General features: G+C 46.2%; 1 protein-coding gene across 2 annotated transcripts in view; it reads left to right on the forward strand.

Annotated features, from left to right (window-relative positions):
* Positions 1–12704: 12704 nt before the first annotated feature.
* The window catches only part of LOC311231869 (ectonucleoside triphosphate diphosphohydrolase 7-like), a gene marked incomplete at its 3' end in the record, with an annotated part of 80938 nt that continues 65825 nt past the window's right edge, over positions 12705–27817 (forward strand). For both annotated transcript variants that reach the window (XM_084318494.1, XM_084318495.1), the window contains exons 1-3: positions 12705–12781; positions 13395–13460; positions 17725–17907. In XM_084318494.1, coding sequence (XP_084174620.1) covers positions 13453–13460; positions 17725–17907 — 191 coding nt within the window. In that variant the 5' untranslated portion in view covers positions 12705–12781; positions 13395–13452. The remainder of the gene's footprint in view (positions 12782–13394; positions 13461–17724; positions 17908–27817) is intronic.

Below are 27817 nucleotides of genomic sequence, written 5' to 3' on the forward strand. Positions count from 1 at the left end.
CCATGCGGGACAGTTCCTGCTTGACTTTGTCCATCAGTGGCAATGGAATCCTTCTGGGCGTCTTCAGTGAGAATGGTTGAGCCCCCGGTTTCAGCCTGATTGCATACGGCTGTTTCATCTCACCGAGACCACTGCATATCCTCGGGTAGGTCGTCTTGAGCGTCTCCATCGTGATACTGTCTAGACGTGCCACAAGCTCCATCTTGCTGATAGCAGGTCTCCCCAGCAACGCTGAGTGCAGGTGTCGAGCGACGTAACACTCAAAACACCTCTCCAACACCTCTCCAACACCTCTCTCTCTCCTCTCCTCAGCAACAGCTTGGCGACGCCCACAACATCTAGTGGACTCCTCCCAGGTCCCATCAGTGGTTTTGTTGCTTTCTGTAGGGTAGGTGGATCCTTGTGTCTGTATATCTCTCTGAATACAGTGTGAGGCATCACAGTAACATCAGCGCCAGTGTCTATTTTGAACGGCACACGTCTGCCATTGATGTCTATGTCGACCATCCATGGCTCACCATCAGTTGTGATGCTGCCCAAGAACATGTGCTCCTCCTCCCCATCACAGGAGCAGGAATAGTCTTCTTCAACCTCATGTACATTTTTGGAAGATTTACACACACGTTTATAATGCCCCATCTTCCCACATGAATGGCATTTCACCTCATTAGCAGGGCAATCGCGCTGTGGGTGGAGCTGAGAACTGCCACATTTATGACACTGGACACTTCTCCCCCTCGAGTACTGGGTACTGAGTGGTTTGGCTGGGTAGCTGTTAGCCTGTTGGGGGCTGTTCTTAGCATAATTCTTGCTACTGCTCTTAAACACCCTGTCCACCGATTTAATGTCACTTGCCTCTGTCCTGGCATCCCCTCGCAGAGAGGATTGCTGTCGTTTCACCTCCTCACTCTGCCTCGCCATGGTCAATGCCCTCTCCAGGGTCAATTCTGGGTCCAGCTGCATGCGTTCAGACAGCCGCTTATCCATCAGACCGACGACAAGCCTATCACGTAGTGAAGCAGTAGTCTGACTAGCTTGTTTTGAGATGTTTGTCATTTGTTTTTTAGTGCCTTTGAGGTGCTTTGGTACCATGAGGTGCAAGCATAGTCGTAGTACCCTTGAATGAGTGCTCCTGCTAGAGTCTTCAGGGTATTCTTGTTTACCAGAGAGGAGATCCGGTACAAGAATCGCGTTCGTTGGTTGACTTTTTTTATTACATTGGATGCCATTTTGTCACAGGAAAGATTAGCCTCTAGGATGGAACCCAGGTAGGTAATTTCATCTTTCCTTGTGATAATATTGTCACCCACTGTTGTGAAGGGCCAGATTAAACCGAATATATATATTTATTTATATATATATATTTAATTGTATTTGTATATTCTCTAATATTCCCTGATATCCCTTGTATATTCCTTGTACAATATGCATTGAATATCCATTCTAGCCTACTGAACATCCCATAATAGTCTCCATTCTACTATTGGTCGAGACCTTGGTGCCAGGCTGCCATACCCCTCAGACCCAGTTCAAACGTACCGCTCCACATGTACGAACAAGTCCTAGTTCCGCGTAGGAATCTGACTACCGCACCACTAATGGGACTATTTGTTCATAGTGCGTATATATACTGCGCTACTAAAGTAGGACTTCCTTTTCAGTCCAGTTTCTTACCCTCCAATAGAGTCACAGACGTAAAGCCTCCCCGCGACGCCACGTGTGGGAGTAAGGCCAAGTTCGCCTACCATCGGTATTGAGACATCGTGTATATTAATATTTGAATAGTCATATTTGGCACTATATCGTCGAGTTGGACGTAGTCTATTAAGCTAATAATAGTCTGTTAATATATAGTGCTTCGTGCGGTGAGAATACTACCGTAGTCAGTACCCCATCGTTTCGGGCAGAGAACTGGCTGCTTATCCAGGGTGGTTGACCCCACGTGAAGCTGCACCCGAGGAGCCCCAGAGCCGACGAGCGAGTGGACCTGTATACCGGATTATTCTGCCGACGACAGCCCGCCTTCCCAGGCACGGATTATGCTTTGTATACTTTGATTATTCCATGGATAAAGACCCCCGACACTGCCGTGTGTTGGAACCCCCCCCCCTGGAGAGGACGCAAGGTGAGGAGACGCTCTGCAAGACGAGGTCGCTTCACGTCTCTCCTCCGTGGACCGGATGACGCCGGCCCACAAAGAGTCCACCTGCTTTCATCTGTGGTCCAAGGATCGCCGGCGCATTGAACGGCACTACAGTGGGTTCACCTGGGATACCCTTGGCCGGATGAGGCAGCCGGATTCTATCCCCCCCCCCCTCCTACTCCTGTCGGCTTACAAGCGACCGGATTAACCCCCCCTAGCGTATCCAGTATATAATCATTAAAGTATCATTGCTGTTATTCCTTAAACTATTCCAGGTCGTATATGTACCACCTGCGCCTTCAGAGATTGGACATTCTCTATTGATATACCGACGAATACTCTTGCCATAAAAGTGCATACTAATTCCATTCATAAATGTGATTGATTTGATTAAGTGCTTGCTCTACACACCATCGCTGTGTAGAAATAAAGACCTATTTCTAATTCGTACATTTGTGTTGGATCCGTTTCATCTACGTGACAGTGTTCATCATAATATATTTATGCCGTGTACTGGGTGGCCGAATATTAAGTACAAAGGTAGTGGTAGTAAGTATCATATCTAGTAATACAGTCAGGGAATTGTACCCCTCAGTTACACCCACTGTAACCGAGAAGCCGTCGGTCTTGCTGAGTTTGTTATTTGAACCGAAGAGAATGGACTCTGTTTTGCCCATGTGTAATGATAGTTTGTTGTCGGCGAGCCATATGCAGATTTTGCCTAGTTCCGAGCTGAGGGCTTTTTCAACCTGTAACTTGTTCTTGTCAGAGACCAGCAGGGCTGAGTCGTCCGCAAACAGGAACAAGTTGCAGTCACAAGCTGACGACATGTCATTTGCATAAATTAGGAATAGTAGCGGTCCTAGTATGCTTCCTTGTGGAACACCACAGCTCACTGTGAGGGGGGGGGGATAGGGTACCGTTTACCTCCACCATCTGTTCCCTCCCCTCCAGGTAGGATTGTATCCAGCTCACTGATAAACTATCAAAACCAATTGCTTTTAGCTTGTCAATCAGAATGGTGTGATTGACAGTGTCGAAGGCCTTTTGTAGGTCCAGCATGACCATGCCGCAGTATTTGCCCGCGTCCACCTCTTGTTTGATGTGGTCGTTCAAGTAGAGAAGGCATGTGTCAGTGGAGTGGGATGTTCTGAAGCCAGATTGGAATTCGTAGATTAGATTTTTTTCCGCGAGGTACTTTTCGATCTGTTCGTATACTATTTTTTCCATGACTTTCGAGATGGATGTAAGGATAGAAACAGGGCGGTAGTTGCCCGGGTCTAATTTGCTGCCCTTTTTGTGCAGGGGTGTTACTCTCGCAAGTTTGAAGTCCTTGGGGACGTGTCCCTGTTTTATGGAGAGGTTTATTATGTGTGTGATGACTGGGGTGATGGCTGCTGCTGAGTCTCTGAGGAATTTGGAGGGGATGTTGTCATGGCCAGTGGCCTTGTTTGGTTGGAGGGCGCTCAGTTTTTTGAGTACCTCATCTATAGTTACCATTTCCAGTTTGAAGTCGTCTTTGTGGACGCCTAGGTTCTTGTAGTATGCTACTATGTGTTCTACCCCATACTGCCCTGAGTGGGAGGGTAGTTTGTTTACCAGTGTTGTGGCTATGTTTGTGAAGAAAGTGTTTAAGTAATTGGCTACATCCAGCTTGTCTGTGATGAGCGTGTTGTCCGTCTTTATGTTTATGTTTGAGAACCTGGTTTTAAGTTTTTTACTGCAGCCTAGTTGATTGTTGAGTAGTTTCCAAAGTTCACGTGGTTTATTTTTGTTTTCCTCGGTTTTGTCATTGATGAAATTTTTTTTAGCAGTTTTGATCATGGAGTTTACGTCATTTCTTAGTCTGTTTCTTTCTAGTTTGAGTTCAGTCACGTGGTCTTGGAGTTCACTGCTCGTGCTTTTGGTAAGCTTTGACTGACTTTTACGAAACTCAGAGCATTTTTTGTCTCTGGCTTTCATAGCGGTCAGTATTTCAGTGTGCATCCATGGCTCAGCGCGATTTTTTACCCTGGTGGTTCTTAGGGGGGCCATGTTGTTTAGTATTGATGAAAATTTGGTTTAGAAGCCAAGCCAAGTTTCTTCAACCAGTGTACCATTGAGTTCATCTGACCAGTCCAGACTCTCCAGTTCAAGGTTAAAGGCCTCGCTAGAGTAGGTTTTGAGGTCTCTAGATGTGACTGTTTTGTGACAGCCAGCCTTTAGTTTTAGCTTTTTGCTGGTACAGAATATCATATAATGATGACTGTGGCACATAGTGGCACATAGCGGTACTGCAAGTAAACTCACTCCCCTTAAAAGGCATCCAGACCCATTACTTAGAAGTGAATTCACCAAGCCCAGATTAAGAATTCAGAGGCCTCTGGGCCAGACTCTTGTGGAGGCCCCCACACACACACGTGCACGCACACACAGTGGCGTTTTTATATGTAAAACATTGGTGGGGCAGCCACCAACCAAGGCTATACCAGGCACACAAAAAAAGCTACAAAAGTACAGTAATCCTGCTACTGATGCGTTTTTAACCACCAAGAGAGAGAAAGTATAGTTGAGGACTTTTTTGAAAAGTATTGAAAATTAATTATATTCCCTGTCTGCCACAGTTATTGACAGGGTACCACACAATATATTATACTTTATTGTTCAGTTATTCTGTCAGTTTCATGATGGCTTTGTTTGAAAAGGTTAAATGCAGGAAAACACAACCAGAAAATTGTCATTTTGATAACTTTAATATTTCAATTTGGAAGGTGAACAAAGAAAGAACAGTTCTGCAACAGTGCAGTTTGTGACTTGCTGTTGTGACTTTTGGGTATTGCTGGTCTATAAGCAATAAAAAGAAAAGGAAAAAGGACTTTATTTTTCCATTGAACAAAACGTATTTTATTACAGTGCACAAACATTGCTAGTTACTAGTTATATACGTGTGTTTAGATGGGGGGATGGCGCCATCCTCAGGAAGAAAAAAACCCTGCACAAACTCATCTCTGAGGCACTGTATATTACAATTAGAATGATTTATAATTAAACTGTACAGGCTGTGTATTTAAAAATATGTGTTAACATGGCTAACAGACTATTTCTGTCACTATGGATGAGAGACAAATATGCCCATCACTTAATAGTGATTTTTTTTTAAAGAAAATATATATGGAGAGACTGCAATTAGAAACTGGCCTCTGTAAATGTCCTAACGCAACCCCCTCCAATGTACAATCAATGTCCTATTAAACCCAATAATACACGAGACCCTCTTCTTGGGACCAAGTAAGGTTTAGTCGATAATCCAATGTACAGTTACCCCCCCCCCCACCCCGCCTACCCCCCCCCCCCCCACCACCACCTCCAATGTACAGTTTCTTCGTCAAATGTATATACTCTCTTTTTTAGACTCTTCTTGTATCAAAAACAGTACTGTATTTGTAAATCTGGTATGTCATAAATGTTATGATGAATTGAAAATGGGGGACCCTGATGTAAACAAGACGAAAGTCTTTCTCTGGTCTGCATCCCCTTAACAATTGTGTGTATTGAGCCGTACTGTATTGTACCCATTCTGCAATCTGCAAAATTTAAATGAGTGTTGGCTTTTTATACGTGATTTTTTCCGTAGCCTATGTGTGCGAAGACCCTCTCTGACTGGTTTAGCGCCGAAGGGTCTCTTCCGTCTAACCCCAACGGCCCAACCCTAACCTTAAAGGGGAGGTGAAGCAGTGAGCAATGTGATCCTAGTTTGTTTGTTGTGTACCTTGTGTAAGACAGGGTCCTATAATCAAATGTGAAATCTAGCTTATTTGTCTGAAAAATCAAATATAATATCCCTGTTTTCAACATGGGCGCCGCCATTTTGTTGCTGACGTCATGGGGCTGGTTGGGTCTGGCTCCTAGTATACACTGTTGGTTAGATGCCTATGGATTGTCGGGTCAGTCTGTAAATAAAATGTTGCCTACCAAACATCGGGACCGCGGTGGTGCTTTTGTATTGCTCCCGGCTGTTCGAACGAATCTTACCGCATGAAAGAGAGAGGAACGGTGGTTCATTTCCACAAATTACCAGTGAAAAAAACCACTTTTATTGGCGCGTTGGCTGGCTGCACTGAAGCGGCGCGATCCACCTGTTGGACAGTGGACGAAGACCTGCGGGCAGCATTTCATTGCCTCTGATTATGTTGTTGAGGGGGGCTTTGAAGAGGATGGGAGGTTTGTCCAGAAGACCACTAATAAGCCTGATGCTGTTCCCTCGGTCTTCGACTTCAGTGGCTATAGTGCAGGAGAGACGGACAGACCAGCCCCAGCGTCAGCCCTGCGCCGGAGAGACAGAGCTCAAAGACGCGCTTCTACCGCAAGAGAGCGAGACGTATAATCAGGGTGTTGGATCAGTGTTTCGCATATAATCTTTGCAGACTGTCTATATTTAGACTAGCCACCTGTAGTGATATGCAGTAGGTACGATAACGTTAGCTTTCTGTATCATAACGTGTCATAAATGTCTGAATTGAAAATGGGGGACCCTGATGTAAACAAGACGAAAGTCTAGTCTCACCTGATACCTTGCTCTGTATCAGAAACGTTAGTCATAAATGTGATGACTCTATATACATGTGATGTGAATGGGCCGGGTAATGAATGATAGGTTTTAATTAATAGATCCTGTGTCCTCTGTATAATTGTTTAGCATAGGTACCTTTATGAAATAAAGTTGTTATTCCTTGTACCCCGGTGCAGTTGGTTATTTCAGGGCATTTGGACAAATAGCAGTTTCCCTGCTACATACGTATTTATTACAGTACAGAAGTTGTGATGACTATATACAGTACAGAAGTTGTGATGACTATATACAGTACAGAAGTTGTGATGACTATATACAGTACAGAAGTTGTGATGACTATATATACAGTACAGAAGCTGTGATGACTATATACAGTACAGAAGCTGTGATGACTCTATATACAGTACAGAAGTTGTGATGACTATATACAGTACAGAAGTTGTGATGACTCTATATACAGTACAGAAGTTGTGATGACTATATACAGTACAGAAGCTGTGATGACTATATACAGTACAGAAGCTGTGATGACTATATACAGTACAGAAGCTGTGATGACTATATACAGTACAGAAGCACACCTACTGTGAATTGTACCTAAACTGCACCTCGTCCATTTATGCCTTGCACTATATAGTATTGTATATTAGTACACTGCACAGTATTGTATATTGTATGGTAACTACGTCTACGAACATTGTACATATGTCTAAACTGAACACTGTGACCTCTTTTTTTACTTCTAATTTTTACTATGTTTTTATTTCATACTTATCTTGTCATGCACAGTCTCTGGAGCGCAACAGTAAGAAGCATTTTGTACAAAAGTATTCTGTACTTCTGTATGACAACTATTAAAGAAACTTGAAACTTGAAACACCCGAACAACTGCCTCTTTGAACTGCTGCCGTCAGGCAAGCGATACCGGAGTCTTATGGCGAGCACAGAAAGACTCAGAAGGAGCTTCTATCCCCAGGCCATCAGGCTGCTAAACGAACAATAATCGCTAAACGAACAATAATCACTATGCAACAACCATCAAATGCACACAGCACACACACCCACACGCACACACTCACTCAAACAAACAACACACTGCAGCACCCACTCTCCACACTTTAGATCACACAAACACACTTACACTTTATATTTATTGATAAAGGATTTGCACTACAACTCGTACACCTACTGTGAATTGTACCTAAACTGCACCTCGTCCATTTATGCCTTGCACTATATAGCATTGTATATTAGTACACTGCACAGTATTGTATATTGTATGGTAACTACGTCTACGAACATTGTACATATGTCTAAACTGAACACTGTGACCTCTTTTTTTACTTCTAATTTTTACTATGTTTTTATTTCATACTTATCTTGTCATGCACAGTCTCTGGAGCGCAACAGTAAGAAGCATTTTGTACAAAAGTATTCTGTACTTCTGTATGACAACTATTAAAGAAACTTGAAACTTGAAACTTGAACTTGAGAAGCTGTGATGACTATATACAGTACAGAAGCTGTGATGACTATATACAGTACAGAAGCTGTGATGACTATATACAGTACAGAAGCTGTGATGACTATATATACAGTACAGAAGTTGTGATGACTATATACAGTACAGAAGCTGTGATGACTATATACAGTACAGAAGTTGTGATGACTATATACAGTACAGAAGCTGTGATGACTATATACAGTACAGAAGCTGTGATGACTATATATCTGAAATAGACAAAAAACACTATCAAAAATAGGGCTTTACCCACATGTGTTTGACTTCGGTCAAACCAGTCTGGATTCATGTTGTAGTCTGAAGAAATGCCAGGAAATGCTTCTTCTTCTTCTTCTTATTTGAATTTCCGGCAGTGTAGACGCATCGTGGCGTATTACTGCCCTCCACAATTCTTGCTTCGCCCACACTTGAGAAAGTTTACACTCCTCTTCTTCTTCTCATCTTCAAAACACATTTCTATCGTCTCTGTCTCCTTCTTCTCTGCTCCTCTTGTCATACAATCACAATACAAACATCATCTCCTCTCTTGGAGGGCCCCCCCAAGAGGGGGAACCCTCCATCTCATCGCCACCAGAATCCTTCTACCAAAGCTTCCGCCCGAACAGGGACATGAACCCTGGACCCTCAGATTAAAAGTCTGATGCTCTACCGACTGAGCTATCCGGGCTCCAGGAAATGCTTCTTCTTCTTCTTATTTGAATTTCCGGCAGAGTAGACGCATCGTGGCGTATTACTGCCCTCCGCAATTCTTTTTATGGGCTCTTCTTCTTCTCCTTCTTCTCCTTCTTCACCTTCTTTTTCTTCTTCTACTGGACCCCGTCATCAACTACATTGTCCATTGGAGTGCAGCTACTGCTGCTACTTCCTGCCTGAGCCCCCCTCCGCGGGACCCTCCTTGCCCCCTGCTATCTTATCCTGGGCTGCTTTGTCCCTCGCAGCCTTGTCCCTCGCAGCCCCCTCAGTCAATTCATTACACACCTCCTTCCAGTCCAGACCTTCCAATCCCAGATGTTGAACCGCTATCCTAACAATCATCTTCACCATCTCTGTTCTACCCTTAGCCTCTGCCATACCAGTAACTACCCCTGCCACGAAGGCCACAATACCTAATTTCTCCTCCCTTCCCCTCTCTCTTTCCACCTGCTCTACCCTCACTGCCAAATGCCCTCCTTCAACCCCCTGCACCCTTTCTTGGCTACCCTGTCCTGCCCTGCTAACCGCCCCAGCATACGTCAACTTACCCTCCCTTCTCTCTCTCCGATCCGCGACCTCCTTCATCATCACCTCGCACCCCCGAAACGCTACACTATGCTCCCCACCACAACTACAGCACTTCGGCTTCACTCCCTCTCCACATTTCCCATATTCATGTTCCCCGCCACACCTAGCGCACCTCATCCCCTTCATACACGTGGTAGCTATATGGCCAAACCCCTGGCACCTATAGCACCTAAGAGGATTATGAACAAATTCCCTAACCCTATACATCCTACGCCCTACAAACACCTCCCTAGGAACAACCCCACCCTCAAACGTAATCACTACCGTCCCCGTCACTGCCCTCTCCGCTCCCCTCTTCATCCTTGCTGCACTCTTAACTATTCCATTACGCCCGTACTCCTTTAGCTCTTCCACCAGCTGCTCCACTGTAACCTCGACCGGTACCCCAGCTATCACCCCCTTACATCCCCCCCCCCTCTTCTCCCCTACTCTCGCCACCTTACTTATACCCACCCCCCCCAATGCTCTGCATCTTCCTAGCCACCTCCACCTGCCCCTCACTACCACACCCTACGGCCAGATTCCCATCCCACAAAACGTTCACGTACTTTACCTCTCCTAATCGCTCGGCAATGAGTTTGGGCCACTCGAGCCTACCTACTTTCCTCTCATCCCTCTCCCCCTCAAGCCTGACCACTATATGGATCACTTCCGCTTTTGCCACATCTTTTCCTGCACCCTCGTCTCCCGGCCCACTTGAGCTATCGTCCCCCCCTTTCTTCCTCTTCCCCCCTTCTCCCCCCCTCTCCTCCCCCCTACTCTCACTATCCCCATCGCTGTCGTTCCTCTCCGTCCGCTTCTTCCTCTTCTTCCTCACCGTTTCCCACCCCTCCTCCTCCCTCTCTTCTTTCTCCCTCTCCTCCCCACTGTACTCCGACTGATCGCGAATATCGGTCAGCTCCATTTGCCGTTCTTCCTCTTCCTTCTTCTTCTTCTTTACACCATCCGACTCCTTCCCTTTGTCTTCCACCATCTCCGAGACCTCCTTCTCACTTCCCTCTCCGTAGTCTTCCACCATCTCCGAGACCTCCTTCTCACTTCCCTCTCCACACGACACACCCCGAGGAGACACTGGGCTCGCACCCGGTGACTCGCGTCCCTCCTGACGCAAGCCCTCATTCCACTCGCTCCGATCTCGATTCACCCAAAACCCTGGACATTCTTGCACCGGCCGGGGCCATTCACGAGGAATCCACTCTCCCCGCTCTCCATAAGCTGCATGGCTCGCCTTCCACCACCGCTCACTCCCCCTCAGCTTTACCCAGCGGTTCATTCGATCTGCATGGCTTCCTTTCCACAGCCACAATGAGCTCAGAAGAACAATGAGAGAATTGTTGAATATATATAGAACACAAATGTTCTAGAATGTTTGATTATGACATCATACGGTGACATCACAAATGTTCTAGAATGGTTGATTATGACATCATACAGCCATCATCTTCAGGCATGTTATTTTCTCCATCGTCGTCCAGCTCAACAGGAGGAGCACGTCTCACTGGTGTCGCTCTAATAGGCTCAAATACATATGCAATTGGGTTTCTATGAACCTGTCTGTCTGTCCACCTCGTCGAGATCCATTGCAAACTACAGCCTCTGGAGGTCAGTGTGCTACTGCGTGCAAGTCTCCTCAGGTGGTCAGTAGGATGCAGTGAGCTGCAGTGTTGCAGGCAGCCAACCAGCCCCATGACGTCAGCAACAAAATGGCCGCGCCCATAATGATAAATAATAATAATAATAATAATGCTTCGTTTTATATAGCGCCTTTCAGAGGACCCAAGGTCGCTTTACATAAGGGGGGGGGGGGGGGGATAACAAATTAACAAACAGTGGACAGACACAACATATACATATAAAGTGAGAACGTTAGGGGTTGAAGGCCAGGTTGAAGAGGTGGGTTTTGAGCAGTTTTTTAAATGAGTCCAGAGTTGGGGTGGTGCGGAGTTCTGCGGGGAGGTAGTTCCAGAGGGTGGGAGCTGCCACACTGAAAGCTCTGTCCCCGAACGTCCGTAGTCTGGTTCGGGGGATGGAGAGCTGACCAGTGTCCGTGGATCGCAGGGACCGTGACTGAGTGTAGGGGTGGAGGAGGTCAGTGAGGTACTGAGGTGCCAGGGCGTGAAGGGATTTGTAGGTGAGCAGGAGGGTTTTGTAGGTGATGCGGGATTTGATGGGGAGCCAGTGGAGCCGGATGAGGATGGGGGTGATGTGCTGCCAGGGTTTGGTGCGGGTTAGAACCCTGGCAGCTGAATTTTGAACATACTGGAGCCTGTCCAGGGTTTTGCTTGGGACCCCGGACAGGACCCCGTTGCAGTAGTCCAGGCGGGAGGTGACGAAGGCGTGGATGAGGGTCTCAGCTGTGGTGTCGGAAAGTGATGGTCGGAGTCTGGAAATGTTTCGGAGGTGAAAGAAGGCGGATTTGGTGAGGGAATTTACATGGGATTGATAGGAAAGGGTGGAGTCCAGGATAACGCCCAGGTTGCGGACCTTAGGGGATGGGGAGATGGAGCAGCCGTCAATGTTGAGGGTGAGATCCCCAACCTTCCGGAGCAGGGCCTTGGGTGCCACAACCATGAGCTCGGTTTTATTGTTGTTGAGCTTGAGGAAATTAGATGACATCCAGGTTTTTATTTCGTGCAGGCAGTTGATAAGTGTGGGATAAATGCCTCAGAAATGCACATAACAAATCGTTTTTTCTTAGAAACTGCTTATTTTTATAACGTGATTTCTTCTGTGGCTTATCTAAATACTAATGTGATGCTATGAATATGTATTTATCGCTATGCATAACCACTTTGAAGCAGAGAATATATGTACAAGGCGGAAGAGACCCTTCGGCGCTAAACCAATCAGAGAGGGTCTTCGCTCTACTCGGCTAGCCAATCAGAGAGCGTCTTCGCACACAAAGGCTACGGGAAAAAAATCACGCACACCTCCCTATAGACCAGGAAGTAACCACTACACCTCCCTGCGTGCTTACGAAACCAAGCCGCATTTCTCGGAGAGCGTCAGTCAATGCCAATCAGAGAGCGTCTCCGAGAAATGCGGCTTGGTTTCGTAAAGACCAGGAAGTAACCACTACATAGGCTACGGGGAAAAAAATCACGCGTTTTTTTTTATTTTTTTTATCGCCTACTATTCCCTCGTCAACCAGAAACCATCTGTAATCTCAGTCGGGAGCGGGTTTGTGAACGGGGTTGTTTGGGTTTGGAGCGGGTTTGTGAACCTGGAGGCACGGTAACCATGGGACCGGACAGGCCGCGTCTTTAGGTTGTTTTGTATCAACACAGTAAGTAACCAGCTAACCACTCCAAGTGACGTCAGAGCTGTGTAGACAAACGCAGATCACTGTACACAATAATACTACAACCTTATACACATACATCTGATTGTCATCACTATTACTCAGTGGTGCTCGTTTATATATTTTACATCCTGTTTGATCACCTGCACATTGTGTATGACTACTGCACTGTACTGTGTTACTGTGAAAACTTATTTTCGTTATACTGTACCTGTGTGGTGTATTTAGACAACACATTTCAATCTGATTATCGAAGTGTATGTGGCCTGTATTATTATTATTGGGTGCGGATCTGTGTCCTGTGGCCTCGACATGCTATTATCACAAAGCTAATGGTAGCTGGTCAGCTGCACACAGATTACATAACGGGACAGATACACTGGCCGAAGTACATGAATGTCGTCTGTTATTATAACACACCACCAGCAGCCCAAGACTTGCATTCATATTCTCTTTATGTATTATCAGGTTAGGCTATAGACAATTTGACTAGACCAGACCTGGATAGTGGATAGTGGATTCTCTCTCTCTCTCTCTCTCTCTCTCTCTCTCTCTCTCTCTCTCTCTCTCTCTCTCTCTCTCTCTCTCTCTCTCTCAGGTGAACAGGTGTCTCCCACACCATGAGGTGACAGCTGTAGTGTCCCCGTGCTTGACATATGGCAAGGTAACGTTAACTAATTGTGCATTACAATATTGCACTAATAGTTTTTTTTTAGGCTTTGCATCCATTTGTATAGCTTGTGTGACTCTGGACAGTTGTGTTAATCCTCCAATGAACAGGTGAGAAGAATATTGATCAAAATTGAACAAAAAAAAGAATGAAAAATGATTCTGTGCCAGCCCTCGGAACCCCATGTGCCTGGGGTCTGTGTGGTAACAATTACAGTATTATTATAGGAAGGTAACAACATGTCTTATTGTGTTTAACTTTCCTCATTGTTGTACTGTAGGCCTTATGGTCTGTTGTCCTCCCACCGACTAAAACTATTAAAATATTGGGAATGGGGTTGAAATCGAGCTAAGTTGCCCAACAGAGCATGTTTAGGCCACGCTGAGTAGTTGCCTCTTCCTCGACATGAGCAATGTATTGTATATAATACGTCGGCGTGAAACTATTCCATGGATTTGGGAACTTGTCTTGTCCAGTTGTGGTCGGCCTGCGCTCTGATCTTCAGTCACATCGACAGGCGAGACACACGTTGAGTTTTCTACACTGTTGGGAAAATTGCACTTGATTCGTATACAGACTAAGACATACTAGGACACAATGTAACCATACTGTAGTAAAAAGGGCAGAGAAGATTACAAAACCTTTTATTGTCGGGAGGGGCGGCTAGGTGGCGCAGTGGGCAAGGCGCTCGCCACCAACGCAGGAGATGCTGGGTTCGAGCGTTGCTACCAGCTTGGCTGGTCGTTCATACTAATACAATTGGCAGTGTTAGGGGGTGGGAAGCTGGTGGGTGGGGATCGGACGTTGTGGACAGCGACTCCTACAGGTCGGTTGGTGCGCCTGCGCAGTAGAATCAGGAAGCAACGGGGGCGGCGTGTCCCTCCCACGCAGACCCTCGCCGCTGAGAGATCGCGCTGTGCAGGTGAAAAGATGCGACGGCTGCCTCCTCGAGTACCGGAGGGGACACGTGATGCAAGGCTTCGTCCACATTGCAGCCGGCTTGTGGGAGGCATGGCCTACCAACGTTCGAGACAGGGGAGGGTAGAATTGGACAATACGAAATTGGGGAAGGGAGAAAAAAATAGAAAATGGGGAGAAAAAAGTAGATAAAAAAAAAATAAACTTTTATTGTCGGGTATACATTTGACGCCAGACCCGAGATATCCCGGGGTTAACTCGCCATGCGTTGGGCGCCAGACCCGAGATTTCTCGGGTTTTGGTAGTTTATTCCTTTATTCAATATTTGTATTCATTATTCATCCACGGACCTCTTTGTTACTATAGGGAATGAGTCTGAGGTTGCCAAAGTGCAATACCGGCCGCATCCCGCTAGACGGGTGATATCGAGCACCCTTTGTAACCTTGTATCTTGGCCTGTGTAATGGCCAAACGTCTCCGGTTTCATGTTTCCTTGTCGGGCGAGGGCAGCCGTTCTCCCGGTTCCATTGAAGCACGTCAAATATCCCAGATCCATATGTTGTGGTGGATTATGCCGTGGACCAAATGGACATTGGATGTACCAGATGGCGATCAAACAATTGGAATATTATTTTTGGAATACTCCCGATCACAGGTAAGAACGATCTGACATCAATTTTAGCTTGATCCTGATGTCAAATGGGCCATAGTATTGTATCCATAGCTATAATATAGAATATAGTTATAGCTCTACAAACAAGGTGACGCAGTCCTATCGTTTAAAGCGTGGCCTAGCTACAGCGGGCCCCGACTAATAGCTGGCGCCGAATGAGTTAAGAGTAGCCCTCGTTTTCAATAATGCCAAGATTACATTAGGCAGCAATAAAACATAATAAAAACAATGAAATACGGACAAAACCTTCTGTATTGTCGCTGTGAAAGGGTTAACCTTCTGTAGTGTGGTAGTGAAAGGGTTAACCTTCTGTAGTGTTGTAGTGAAAGGTTAACCTTCTGTAGTGTGGTAGTGAAAGGGTTAACCTTCTGTAGTGTGGTAGTGAAAGGTTATCCTTCTGTAGTGTGGTAGTGAAAGGGTTAACCTTCTGTAGTGTGGTAGTGAAAGGGTTAACCTTCTGTAGTGTGGTAGTGAAAGGGTTAACCTTCTGTAGTGTAGTAGTGAAAGGGTTAACCTTTTGTAGTGTGGTAGTGAAAGGTTAACATTCTGTAGTGTGGTAGTGAAAGGTTAACCTTCTGTAGTGTGGTAGTGAAAGGGTTAACCTTCTGTAGTGTGGTAGTGAAAGGGTTAACCTTCTGTAGTGTGGTAGTGAAAGGGTTAACCTTCTGTAGTGTGGTAGTGAAAGGGTTAACCTTCTGTATTGTCACTGTGAAAGGGTTAACCTTCTGTAGTGTGGTAGTGAAAGGGTTAACCTTCTGTATTGTCGCTGTGAAAAGGTTAACCTGTAGTGTGGTAGTGAAAGGGTTAACCTTCTGTAGTGTGGTAGTGAAAGGGTTAACCTTCTGTAGTGTGGTAGTGAAAGGTTAACCTTCTGTAGTGTAGCAGTGAAAGGGTTAACCTTCTGTAGTGTGGTAGTGAAAGGTTAACCTTCTGTAGTGTGGTAGTGAAAGGGTTAACCTTCTGTAGTGTGGTAGTGAAAGGTTAACCTTCTGTAGTGTGGTAGTGAAAGGTTAACCTTCTGTAGTGTGGTAGTTAACCTTCTGTAGTGTGGTAGTGAAAGGGTTAACCATCTGTAGTGTGGTAGTGAAAGGGTTAACCTTCTGTAGTGTGGTAGTGAAAGGGTTAACCTTCTGTAGTGTGGTAGTGAAAGGTTAACCTTCTGTAGTGTGGTAGTGAAAGGGTTAACCGTCTGTAGTGTGGTAGTGAAAGGGTTAACCTTCTGTAGTGTGGTAGTGAAAGGTTAACCTTCTGTAGTGTGGTAGTGAAAGGGTTAACCGTCTGTAGTGTGGTAGTGAAAGGTTAACCTTCTGTAGTGTGGCAGTGAAAGGGTTAACCTTCTGTAGTGTGGTAGTGAAATGGTTAACCTTCTGTAGTGTGGTAGTGAAAGGGTTAACCTTCTGTAGTGTGGTAGTGAAAGGGTTAATCATAAGCCAGTCATTTGGCCGAGTTACTGTAGACGGGTCCAAAGTTCCAGTTCCAGCATCAGTGGAATATATAATATAATATATACGGTGGTACAGTAGCTTGCCGACGAGGGCCTTGGAGATAAACAGATGTTTGTTCAGTAAAGACCGACCCACGTTATCATACGGGTGCTATAGCTGGGAGAGAGAGGACACTGATAAGGACAACTACCTCAACGTTCCTTCTCCTACTACTGATCACAGGGAAGCTGGTTTTGTTTCTGTAAAAGAAGCCACTTTTTGGACACAGCTTGCTGACAAGATTGTCTCTTAGTATTTATTAATTGTACATTTCTCCAAGATCATTTATACTGAGTGACACTCTCAATGTTCGATCCAATTTGTAGTGGAGATATGCAAACTGTAATAATCAATCATTCAAAATACTTGCATCACAATATAGCCTAGTGGTGCCGTGTTTCGACTCGTGAAAACATTGTTGTTTGGTACAGATCCCTGCAAATGATAATTTTACTGTTTTACAATGAAAATGGGAATAATGATAAATATTGGTCAAAATAATGGATTTGATTATAATTCAATATTATTATTTCCAAATCACTCAGCCCTACACAAATGTAAGAAGGTTAACCCTTTCACTACCACTCTCCATAAGGTTAACCTTTCACTACCACACTACAGACGGTTAACCCTTTCACTACCACACTACAGAAGGTTAACCTTTCTCTACCACACTACAGAAGGTTAACCTTTCACTACCACACTACAGAAGGTTAACCTTTCATTACCACACTACAGAAGGTTAACCCTTTCACTACCACACTACAGAAGGTTAACCTTTCATTACCACACTACAGAAGGTTAACCCTTTCACTACCACCCTACAGAAGGTTAACCTTTCACTACCACACTACAGAAGGTTAACCCTTTCACTACCACCCTACAGAAGGTTAACCTTTCACTACCACACTACAGAAGGTTAACCTTTCACTACCACACTACAGAAGGTTAACCTTTCACTACCACACTACAGAAGGTTAACCTTTCACTACCACACTACAGAAGGTTAACCTTTCACTACCACACTACAGAAGGTTAACCTTTCATTACCACACTACAGAAGGTTAACCTTTCACTACCACACTACAGAAGGTTAACCCTTTCACTACCACAATACAGATGGTTAACCCTTTCACTACCACAGGTTAACCCTGGGCATGCTGTGCCATGTGTTGTGTTGCAGGATCCGCTTCTCCTGCCTGCCAGCCTCCTGGTACTGCAGCGTGTCCCTGCTGTCTCTGAGCTGTGTGCCCAGGCAGAGGCTGGTGCTGCTGCTGCTGCTGACGGGCTCCGCACTCCTGTTCCTGGCCCTCTATCAGCACCCGGTGTGGGGGCCCCAGCGCCGCTATGGGGGACGCATCAACAAGTGAGAGGGAGAGGGAGAGGGAGAGGGAGAGAGAGAGAGAAAAGAGTGTGTGAGAGAGAGAGAAGAGTGTGTGAGAGAAGAGTGTGTGAGAGGGAGAGAGAGAGAGAGAGAGAGAGAGAGAGAGAGAGAGAGAGAGAGAGAGAGAGAGAGAGAGAGAGAGAGAGAGAGAGAGAGAGAGAGAGAGTGTGTGAGAGAGAGAGAGAAGAGTGAGAGAGAGAGAGAGAGAGAGAGTGAAGAGTGTGAGAGAGAGAAGAGTGTGAGAGAGGGAGAGAGAAGAGTGTGAGAGAGGGAGAGAGAGAGAGAGAGAGAGAGAGTGAAGAGTGTGAATTGGCATATCAAACATTTTCACAAATATTTAATTCCTCATTTAAAAAATGCTTTCCTTACATTACATATAATAAAGGGACATCAGTCAAAAAGGAATGCTAACCATGGTTTACTTCTGGCTTGCTGAAATCTGCAAAGAAGAAAAACAAATTATGCAAAAAGTTTGTGACTAGCCCGACCCCTTTAAATTCAGATGTTTACAAAAAATTCAAAAAGAAATTTACATACTTGCTTCGTGCAGCAAAAAAGACATATTATTCCGATAAATTTAAAGAAGCTGCCAGCGACATAAAATCCACATGAAATGTCATAAATCAATTACTTAATAAAAAAAGGCATGCTGTTTCATTTCCATCTACTTTTGTGGATGGAAATGGAACATACACAAACTCATCAGAGATTGCAAATGGTTTCAATAATTATTTTGTAAACATTGGAATTTCCTTGGCTAGAAATATTAAGAGTTTCAAGTTCAAGTTTCTTTAATAGTTGTCATACAGAAGTACAGAATACTTTCATACAAAATGCTTCTTACTGTTACGCTCCAGAGACTGTGCTAGACAAGATAGTATCAAATAACATAGTATAGCATGTAATTTAGAAGAAGAAAATGAGGTCACAGTGTTCGGTATAGACATATGTACAATGTTCTGAGTTACCATATAATATACAATACTATGCAGTGTACTAATGTACAATACTATATAGTGCAAAGCAGAAATGGGATGAGGTACAATTTAGGTACAATTTACAGTAAGGTGTACGAGTTGTAGTGCAATCCTTCATCAATAAATATAAAGTGTGGGGAGTGGGTGCTACAGTGTGTTTGTTTAAAGTGGGTGTGTGCTATAAGGTGTGTGGAGTGGGTGCTACAGTGTGTCTGTTTAAAGTGAGTGTGTGCGTGTGGATGTGTGTGCTATGTGCGTTTGGTGGTTGTTGTTGTGTAGTGCACAGTTGTGTAGAGCACAAATAACTGTCCACTTGACAAGATTCAAGGTCAGTAGTACCCATCTATGTCTATATTTGAACCACCTACCTCTGAAGAAATACAAAATATTATTTTAAATAAAAAATAGTGTAGTTGTGTAGAGCACAAATAACTGTCCACTTGACAAGATTCAAGATCAGTAGTACCCATCTATGTCTATATTTGAACCACCTACCTCTGAAGAAATACAAAATATTATTTTAAATAAAAAATAACTCGGCAGCAGGTTATGATAATATTAAAAGTAGTCTTAAAGAGGTATTACCTTCAATAATTGCGCCATTGAACCACGTTTTTTCACTCTCCCTGGAAACAGGTGTTGTTCCAGGATACTTGAAAGTGGGAAAAGTTATACCTCTGTTGGCGTTGACCATGTATGTGCTTCTCCTCTCCGACACCCGAGACAGAGGGTACTCAGCCAGTGGCCACCCCCCTCAGACGCTGTAGTTTTTCACACAGCGAAGAAAATAATACAGTCTGGCAATCTAACAATTAACATATTTTACAAGTCATATTAAGTTTAGCAAATAACGAGACATATACATAACATCTCAAAGGACTACAAATTGCCAATATCTCCATTTTGACCCATTTCTGAATGCGCAACGTTTATGGCGCCACGCGTCAGATGACCACCCCGGACTCCAGACGCTCCAGAACTGCCAATCATCCGCTGATGGCGAAAATGATTAGTCAGCGTTGTTGCCAATGAGTGTACCTTTCCAACTATACCCCACGTGAGGGGGGTGCAAATAAGGGAACTAGTGGAAAGTTGACGAGCGAAAACGGGAAGTGAATCCGACTTCAGAACACGCAGCGGTGGATGAGGAAATGGATTTTGGAACGGTTTTTCTTTTGCTTCGGTTTTACTCTGTCGTCTCTCAAAGACCCATTTCTGAAAGGATTTTTATAAAAAAAAATTATAAAACAGGCTATGGAACTGCTGTGTTTTACAGCTTATACCTCTATGCTGGAATATTGGAATCTTGCAACCACTACAGAAAAATGTGAGTACACCAGTTCAACTCAAGTTCAGACCTCTGTTACTCCATTTCATTAACACTAAAAGTGATTTTCCTTTTTTTGCATTAGTAACTTCATAATGTTATCTTTCAAAAGAGACCAGGCTCATGCATGTGCTATAAGTATTAAAAAAAGTATGCAGTCCTCAAGTTCAAGTAAAAAAAAAGTCCACTTTTCTGGGTGCCTGTTAAGAGGTTAAGTTAAGATCCTGGTTCAGTGTCGTCAAGATCATAGTACTACTCACCTCTTAGAACTGGCCGGTGCCTGGATGTCCTCTTCCAACAGCTTCTCATCCGCCGGATCCAACAGAACTGAAATAATGAAAGAAAGAAGGAAAAAGGAAAGGAATCAATTAACGGCCGTAGTCTCGGGTTGGGGAAGATGATAAAAGTAAGAATGTCGAGCTCCCAGAGGCCCAGACTTACTGCTGGGGTCTATTTTGTAGGTGTCTGGGTTGATCAGGTCAATGGTGACGCCTAGGTCTGGCTCGGTCAGAAGCTTGTGCTTGTGCTTGTGCTGCTTCTCTAAAGGGTTGGCTTTATACTGCACAAACCTGTCGAGAAACACACGCACAAATGCCGAGCCAATGTCCAGAGTCCGTCCGCCCACATTGAAGTCTAGTCTGAGAATTGCAGTGAATATGGGAGAGCGTGGTTAAGTAATGAGGACATTATTATTACCTGTGCTGGTCAAATGGATATGTGATGAATTTGGGATTGAAGGGGATGTCGGGCAGGCTGTTGCAGTATTTCACCCGACAGACCACTCCCGATCTGTCATAGGAACAAATAAATAGAACGCAAAGCTCCCATTAGTAGGGATGGGCATCGATTTTCAAATAGTTGTTAAAAAGAAATATATATATATATATATAGAAAAATATTTTTCCTTGTTTTTAAATCAGCAACTCACAAGCTGTCAAGGCAGATGTTGAACAGATGTGGAACAGTTAACACAGGTGTATTAGCTGGCAATAACAAGGTTAAGTGACACCACTTAAGACAGCTTATCTCGCATAGAAGAGTGATCGGTTAAAGGCTGCATCCGTTGTATAATTTCCTAGTGGAGAAAAACAGACTTCACGAAGCCAAAGCTAACTTAACTAAATGTCCTTGCTCTGACTTGGCTGGTTGCTACAGTATCGATCTACCAAGAAAGACACAGATCTCACAGTAGCTATACTTGACTTACAAAAAGAAGAAAGAATAGTACACAAAGATGTTACTGTTCTCAATCGACTTGATTTATAGAGAACTGTTGGCCATTTCTTCCACTTTGCAGGATTCCACTAACTCAAAGAATTAATAATTATTTGTAATAATGTGTGCATGGTGAGAACAACAACATTTCATTTACCTCTCCGGGACCGTTCTGTGAGAGGAGCTCCGGCTGTAAGAGAGGAAAAAAAGCGTTATGTCACACTTGTCATTACCAGTTTTAAATGTTGTCGGTCAGCAAGTAGTACTGTCCTGTTGACATCGCTGTACAGCGTTTTTTAGATCAATATTTAATTTTTTTGCCATGGCATTCATAATTCATCCACCCAACCCCCGGTGCTGCAGCGGGACCCTAAATGGGACTGCAACGCCTCAATACCGCCGCCTGGTGGATGGTCGGGCGAGTTACACACTCAAAACCGGATAGTGTCATTGGTGCGTCGAGGAAATTCTTCCGGCAGTCACATCTCGCTACGGGACTACAGACAAACACTGGTGTGCATATGGATCGCTGCCCTAACGCAATAATCGATATGATTTCGGCGTTTATTGCGCCATACAAACCGGAAATGGATCTAGGCGATCGCCGTCGAATAATTGGGATCTTTCTCCTCCAGTCTCATCGGCGCACGGTAAGAGGGCAGTAACGTTATTTTCAACCCGATTGTTTATTCATTTCACTGCAAACAGTCTGATCAATATATCAACCCATAGTAAATAAAGCCGTTACTGACGATCAAGGAATTATAAACGACCCCCCCCCCTTTCCTCCACGCATGATGAAGCATAATGTATACCGATCATATACATTTGAATTTTTTAATATAGCGTGTATGGGAAAGAAACGCCAATCGATAATCTATTATGCTTCAGGGCCTATAACTACTGTTTTTGGAATTACAGCAGAAAAGATTAAAAACATACTTATATTCTCGAAGGTATTAACACAACAATGTATGAATGAAAAAATATAACATTCCCACATCCTGAACGATAGATAATCGATGTTGAATGGGCCATAGTAATGTCAATATAGCAATACAATTTAGCAAAGAAGGTAAACATCTCCATAGGGTTATAGTGCTGGCAGATAGCCAATGGCGTGGGAATGTGTTAATGACAATAATATATTATATACAAACATCAATATTGTTCTGAAGGTCCAGATTAACACATAAAGTCCACGTTTATTATTTTGTATACCTTATATATTGTTTATATATATAAGATATATATTTTCACGTCGTCTATTTACCTAACAGTATTTATCATTCGCTTCTTTGTATATGTTCCATTCTTAACGCCGTAGACAGCGTGAGTGCATGCGCAGGGTTTTGGAACATGCCCGGGCAGAGAGTGTGAGAGAGAAGAAACGTTTGGTGCAGCAGTAAACCAGACGGCAAGCAACGTATCTTGATAGAAAGCTGTACAGCTAATTAGATACCACTATAATATTGTCGAGCCACCATTAGCCAAGTAGAGTGACTTGTTCGAGCGAAGTGAAGTAAATAGCCATCTCTGTAGATTTGCAGACGGGCAAATAAGGACGTAATGTTGAGAGACTTCTAGCTGAACCCAGCTGCGTTCTTGATTCAACGACCTATTACGGACTACATGCGGGTTAGCCTTAGCATACGAGGGCTAACTAGCTAGCGACCATGCCAACGGGCGTTTGGAATATTAGCTATTAATCCTGCCATCGGGCGCTTGGAATACAGGAACCAGGTCCGTACGAGACCCCCCCTAACCAGCGACGACAGGATTATCCCACGTTGGTCTGCAACTCTCTGGAGTAGGAATATCGTCTCCATCCGCCATCTTGCTTTCCCCGGGCTGTTCACTCCTTCTCACTCCATTCAGAGCTCCGGCAGTCGGGTACTAGTAGTCCAGGACTATACTTACCTCTGACATTATTGCATTGACATTCTATTAGTAACAGGAGATCTGCGCTATATATAATATGTATGTTTGCTATTAACATTAAAGTGATTATTTAACTTTGTATCACTGTCCCCTCTCAGTTAATAGAGTGTCCGCCATTTTGTGTACCTTTTAATGTCTGGCTAATTAATATTCTAGTAGTGGTCTAATCTAACATTTAAATACAGTCAGGGTTGTGTAGCCCCTTAGCTACAATTGGTCCTTCGAGCCGGAGGGTATCAGTGATAATATCAGTGATAATATGGCCAGCGGCGGACACTCCCCAACCAGATCTCCCCCATTAGAGCGCCCTAGGCGCCAGCGTCAGCCCCCTCCCTTCCTGGAGGGCTACGCTGTAGATTTACCTCCTAGCTTATCCAAGAGGATGCTAAGCAGGGATAACATTGGTAGCTCAAGCATGCCCAACCTTACAGAGGAGTCAACCCTAGATGTAGAGACCCAAGCTAGTTTAAGTGAAACTAACTTAGCTTACCGGGGGGGACAAGCGAGGCATGACTTGACTAGACCCACAGAGTACCGCGCCCCCGAGATGGACCTCAGAGCGCGTGAGAAGACCAGGTCGCCGCCCAGCCCAGGCAGCTCCGAATCAAGGTCATCAGCGTCATCCCCAAGCGGGGCCGATAGGAGGCTAGCGCAAGTCCTGATCGCCACGATAACCGCCTCGGCTGAAAGGGACCGCCTCCAGGCGCAATGCGAGAGTGAGCGTGAACATCTCAGAGTGGAAGAGAGGCGCCTGCAGGCCGAAAGGGACCGCCTCCAGGCGCAACGAGAGAGTGAGCATGAACATCTCAGAGTGGAAGAGAGGCGCCTCCAGGCTGAAGTAAACATGGAGCGCGAACGCGTCCATGCGCAGCGCGAGGCAGAACGAGACCGTGTCAATGCGCAGCGCGAGGCAGAACGAGACCGCCTACAAGCACAAATGATGGCGCAAGCGCTCCAGAATGTAACTCCCCATTTTTCCACCCGGAGCTCCCGGAGATCATCACGTCGAGGGCACCTCGCCGAGAACGCCCCTCCCCCAACGTGTGTCAGTGTCGCAGCCCTCCATGGCACCCTACATTGGGACACCCACATTCCCAGACTTCACCAGAGAAGACCGAGCGCAGTATACCGAGTTGCGTATGTGCCTAGAGACAATCATGTCAGGAGTACAGGACGAGCGATACAAGTACGCCATCCTCCTTAAACATCTCATGGTAACTAGAGCGCACAACATTGCGCTGGCATACTCCAATTCACAAACTCCCTATTTTGACGCCCTGGCTGCCCTCGACGGACGTTACGGACGTACGTGGGATTATGTCATTCAGGAGATACGTGAGATCGAACGCCTCCCCCCGGCTAAAGACAACCGAGCCCTGGATGACCTATCCGTCAAAGTACAGTCCCTAGTAGGGATGCTCGGGTCCCAACGAGAGAAGGGGATGTACGAGCTGTACGCCAACTCCAACGTGGAGCGCATATTAGAGAAGCTCCCCCCATTCCGCCAAGAACGTTTTCGGCGGCAACGAAACTACCGTGACCCGAATGCCCCAGAACAGTCACTGTTGGATCTTGCTGACTTCCTAGCCAGGGAGGTTAGCAGCCTAAGGATTGACACCTTTGCATGGGGTGGCTCGAACTTTAAAGAGGGACAGAGGAGGGCTAAAGACCAAAGCAGGCCCATCACAGTGATGCACCAGGCCGAGTCGGTGTCACGGCAGAAGAGTCACAACCCCCGCTCCAAGGGGAAATGGAAGATCGCATGTCAATACTGCGACAGTGAACACTGGCTGTCACAGTGCGACGCATTCAAGAAACTGACCACCAGTAAGTCAGTGGATTAAGGCTAACCACCGCTGCTTCCGCTGCGCGTGCGGCCACATGGCAGCAGAATGCCACCTTAAGAAGAAGTGTGGCAAGTGTGACGGCGCTCACCTCGAAGCACTGCACGAGAGCAACAAGCGGAACCCAGCTCCACTAATGAACTCGAGAGCAGAAGTACTCTACATCGACCCCGCGAAGAGTGGGAGCTCCAGAGTGCTCCTCAAGGTGGTACGAGTACTCCTCAGTCACGGGGACAAGGTACTCGACACCTACGCCGTCCTCGACGACGGGTCGGAGAAGACACTCCTCCTCGCCTCCGCCGCGACCCAGTTGGACCTGCGGGGTCCCGAGGAGACCATGACTCTCCGTACCATTCGTCGAGACTTAAAGACAATCAAAGGTGAAAGCGTCTCGTTCACCATTGCAGCGATCGACCAGCCTGAGAAGCGGTACGCCATCAGCAAGGCGTTCACGAGCTACGACATAGGCTTGTCACGCTACGATTACCCCATCCCACAGCTGAGGGAAAAGTACGACCACCTACGCCAATAGACCTGTCTCAAACCCTGCCCCTTTTCTTGATCCTCCAATCACAGCTGTCGCTTACCTCGGACTTCCTCGTACAAACTTTGTTTGTACGAGGAAGTCAGAGGTAAGCGACAGCTGTGATTGGAGGATCAAGAAAAGAGGGCAGGGTTTTGAGACAGGTCCATTGCCCATACCGCCTATCAGCGGCGCCACACCCACCCTACTCATTGGGTCCGACCACGCGGACCTCATTGTCCCTACTGATGCGGTCCACATCGGACCCAGAGGATGCCCAGCCGCGGTTAAGACCCGGCTGGTGTGGACGCTCCAGGGCCCCCTCTCCGGGCCTTCCAGCCGACCAACGTCCACACGCTGCCTTTACACCAAGGCGAGCGACACAGACCCCACTCTCCTACAGCACGTTGAGAGGTTATGGACGCTAGATGCGCTGCCATTCAAGAACGAACGGAAGATGGTTCGGTCCAAGGAGGACAAGTATGCCATCGCTCTACTAGAGCAGAAGACTACTAGGGTCGAGGTCGACGGAGTGCTAAGGTACGCGACCCCACTCTTGAGGCGAGAAGGGATGCCCACTCTGCACGTGCCTAAGGGAGCGACGCACCACTACCTACAGAGCACCGAGCGGCGCCTCGCCAAGAACCCCCCACAAGCAACGATCTATCGCGCCGAGATCGAGAAGCTGGTAACGGCCGGCCACATAAAGAAAATCGATGACCACGAGGCAGAAGGGACGACAGAGTCCTGGTACGTGCCCCACCACAATGTCACCCACAACGGAAAAAACCGCATTGTGTTCAATTGCAGTCATCAGATTGGACAGCAGAATCTGAATCGCCAGCTCCTGCCCGGTCCTACACTTGGACCCTCCCTCCTCTGCGTCCTGATACGCTTTCGTCAGGACAAAGTGGCCATCAGCGGCGACATCAAGGGGATGTTCTTACAAGTTCGACTGATGGAGGAAGACAAGCCTTTACTGAGGTTTCTGTGGAGGGAGAGGCTCGACGACGAACAACCCTCGATATACCAATGGGAGGTACTCCCCTTCGGCACCACCTGCAGCCCGTGCTGCGCCACGTTCGCGTTACAGAAGCACGTGGCCGAAGACCCCGGAGCTGACGATGATGTTCGACACAGCGTGGAACGAAGTTTCTACGTGGACAACTGTCTACAGAGCGTATCAACGCCAGAAGAAGCAGAGAGCATCCTGATGAAGCTACGGGCTTCGTTAGCCAAAGGTGGATTCGACCTCCGACAGTGGGCCAGTAGCGACCCTCAAGTTCTCCGGCACCTCCCTCCAGAGACTAAGGCCGCTAGCAGCGAGACCTGGATGGCGCACACCCCAGGCGAAGCGCAAGAGATGACTCTGGGTCTCGTCTGGCGCTTTAAGACGGACTCGCTTCACTACCGGCACACACCTCTGAGGACGGACCAGGAGACGTCCACGACTAGACTGACCACTCGGCGGAGTGTGTACCGAACACTCGCCAGCCAGTACGACCCTATGGGGTACAATCTCCCCTACACCACCCGGGCGAAGATGCTGGTGAGAGAATTGTGGGCCAAGGAGCAGGGCTGGGATGACCCCATACCCGAGCACCTAGCCACCACATGGAGAGAGTGGGAGGATGAACTTGTCTTACTTCGCGAGGTTGCCATCCCGCGAAGCTACTTTCCCCCTACCGTGCGACTGGAGACGTGTCAGATAGACCTGCACGTCTTCAGCGACGCCTCTGAAGTGGCGTACGGATCAGTGGCCTACCTGAGAGCTCGAGAAGAGGGAGAAGTCCACGTAGCCTTCGTCCTGGCCCGTTCGAGGATTGCTCCCCGCAAGCAGCAGTCGATTCCGCGACTAGAGCTCTGCGCAGCTCTGGTAGGCGCGCAACTCGCCAAAATGGTGCAAAGTGAACTCACCATACCGGTGCGTGAGATCATCCTATGGTCAGACTCTATGACTGTGATCACCTGGATCCAGTCCGCCTCCTGCCGGTACAAAGTGTTCGTAGGCGTCCGAGTATCGGAAATCCAAGACCTGGTAGGAGCGGAATGTTGGAGATATGTT

Source organism: Notolepis coatsorum, assembly GCF_963971535.1.
Source record: "Notolepis coatsorum genome assembly, chromosome: 7".
Taxonomy (NCBI): domain Eukaryota; kingdom Metazoa; phylum Chordata; class Actinopteri; order Aulopiformes; family Paralepididae; genus Notolepis; species Notolepis coatsorum.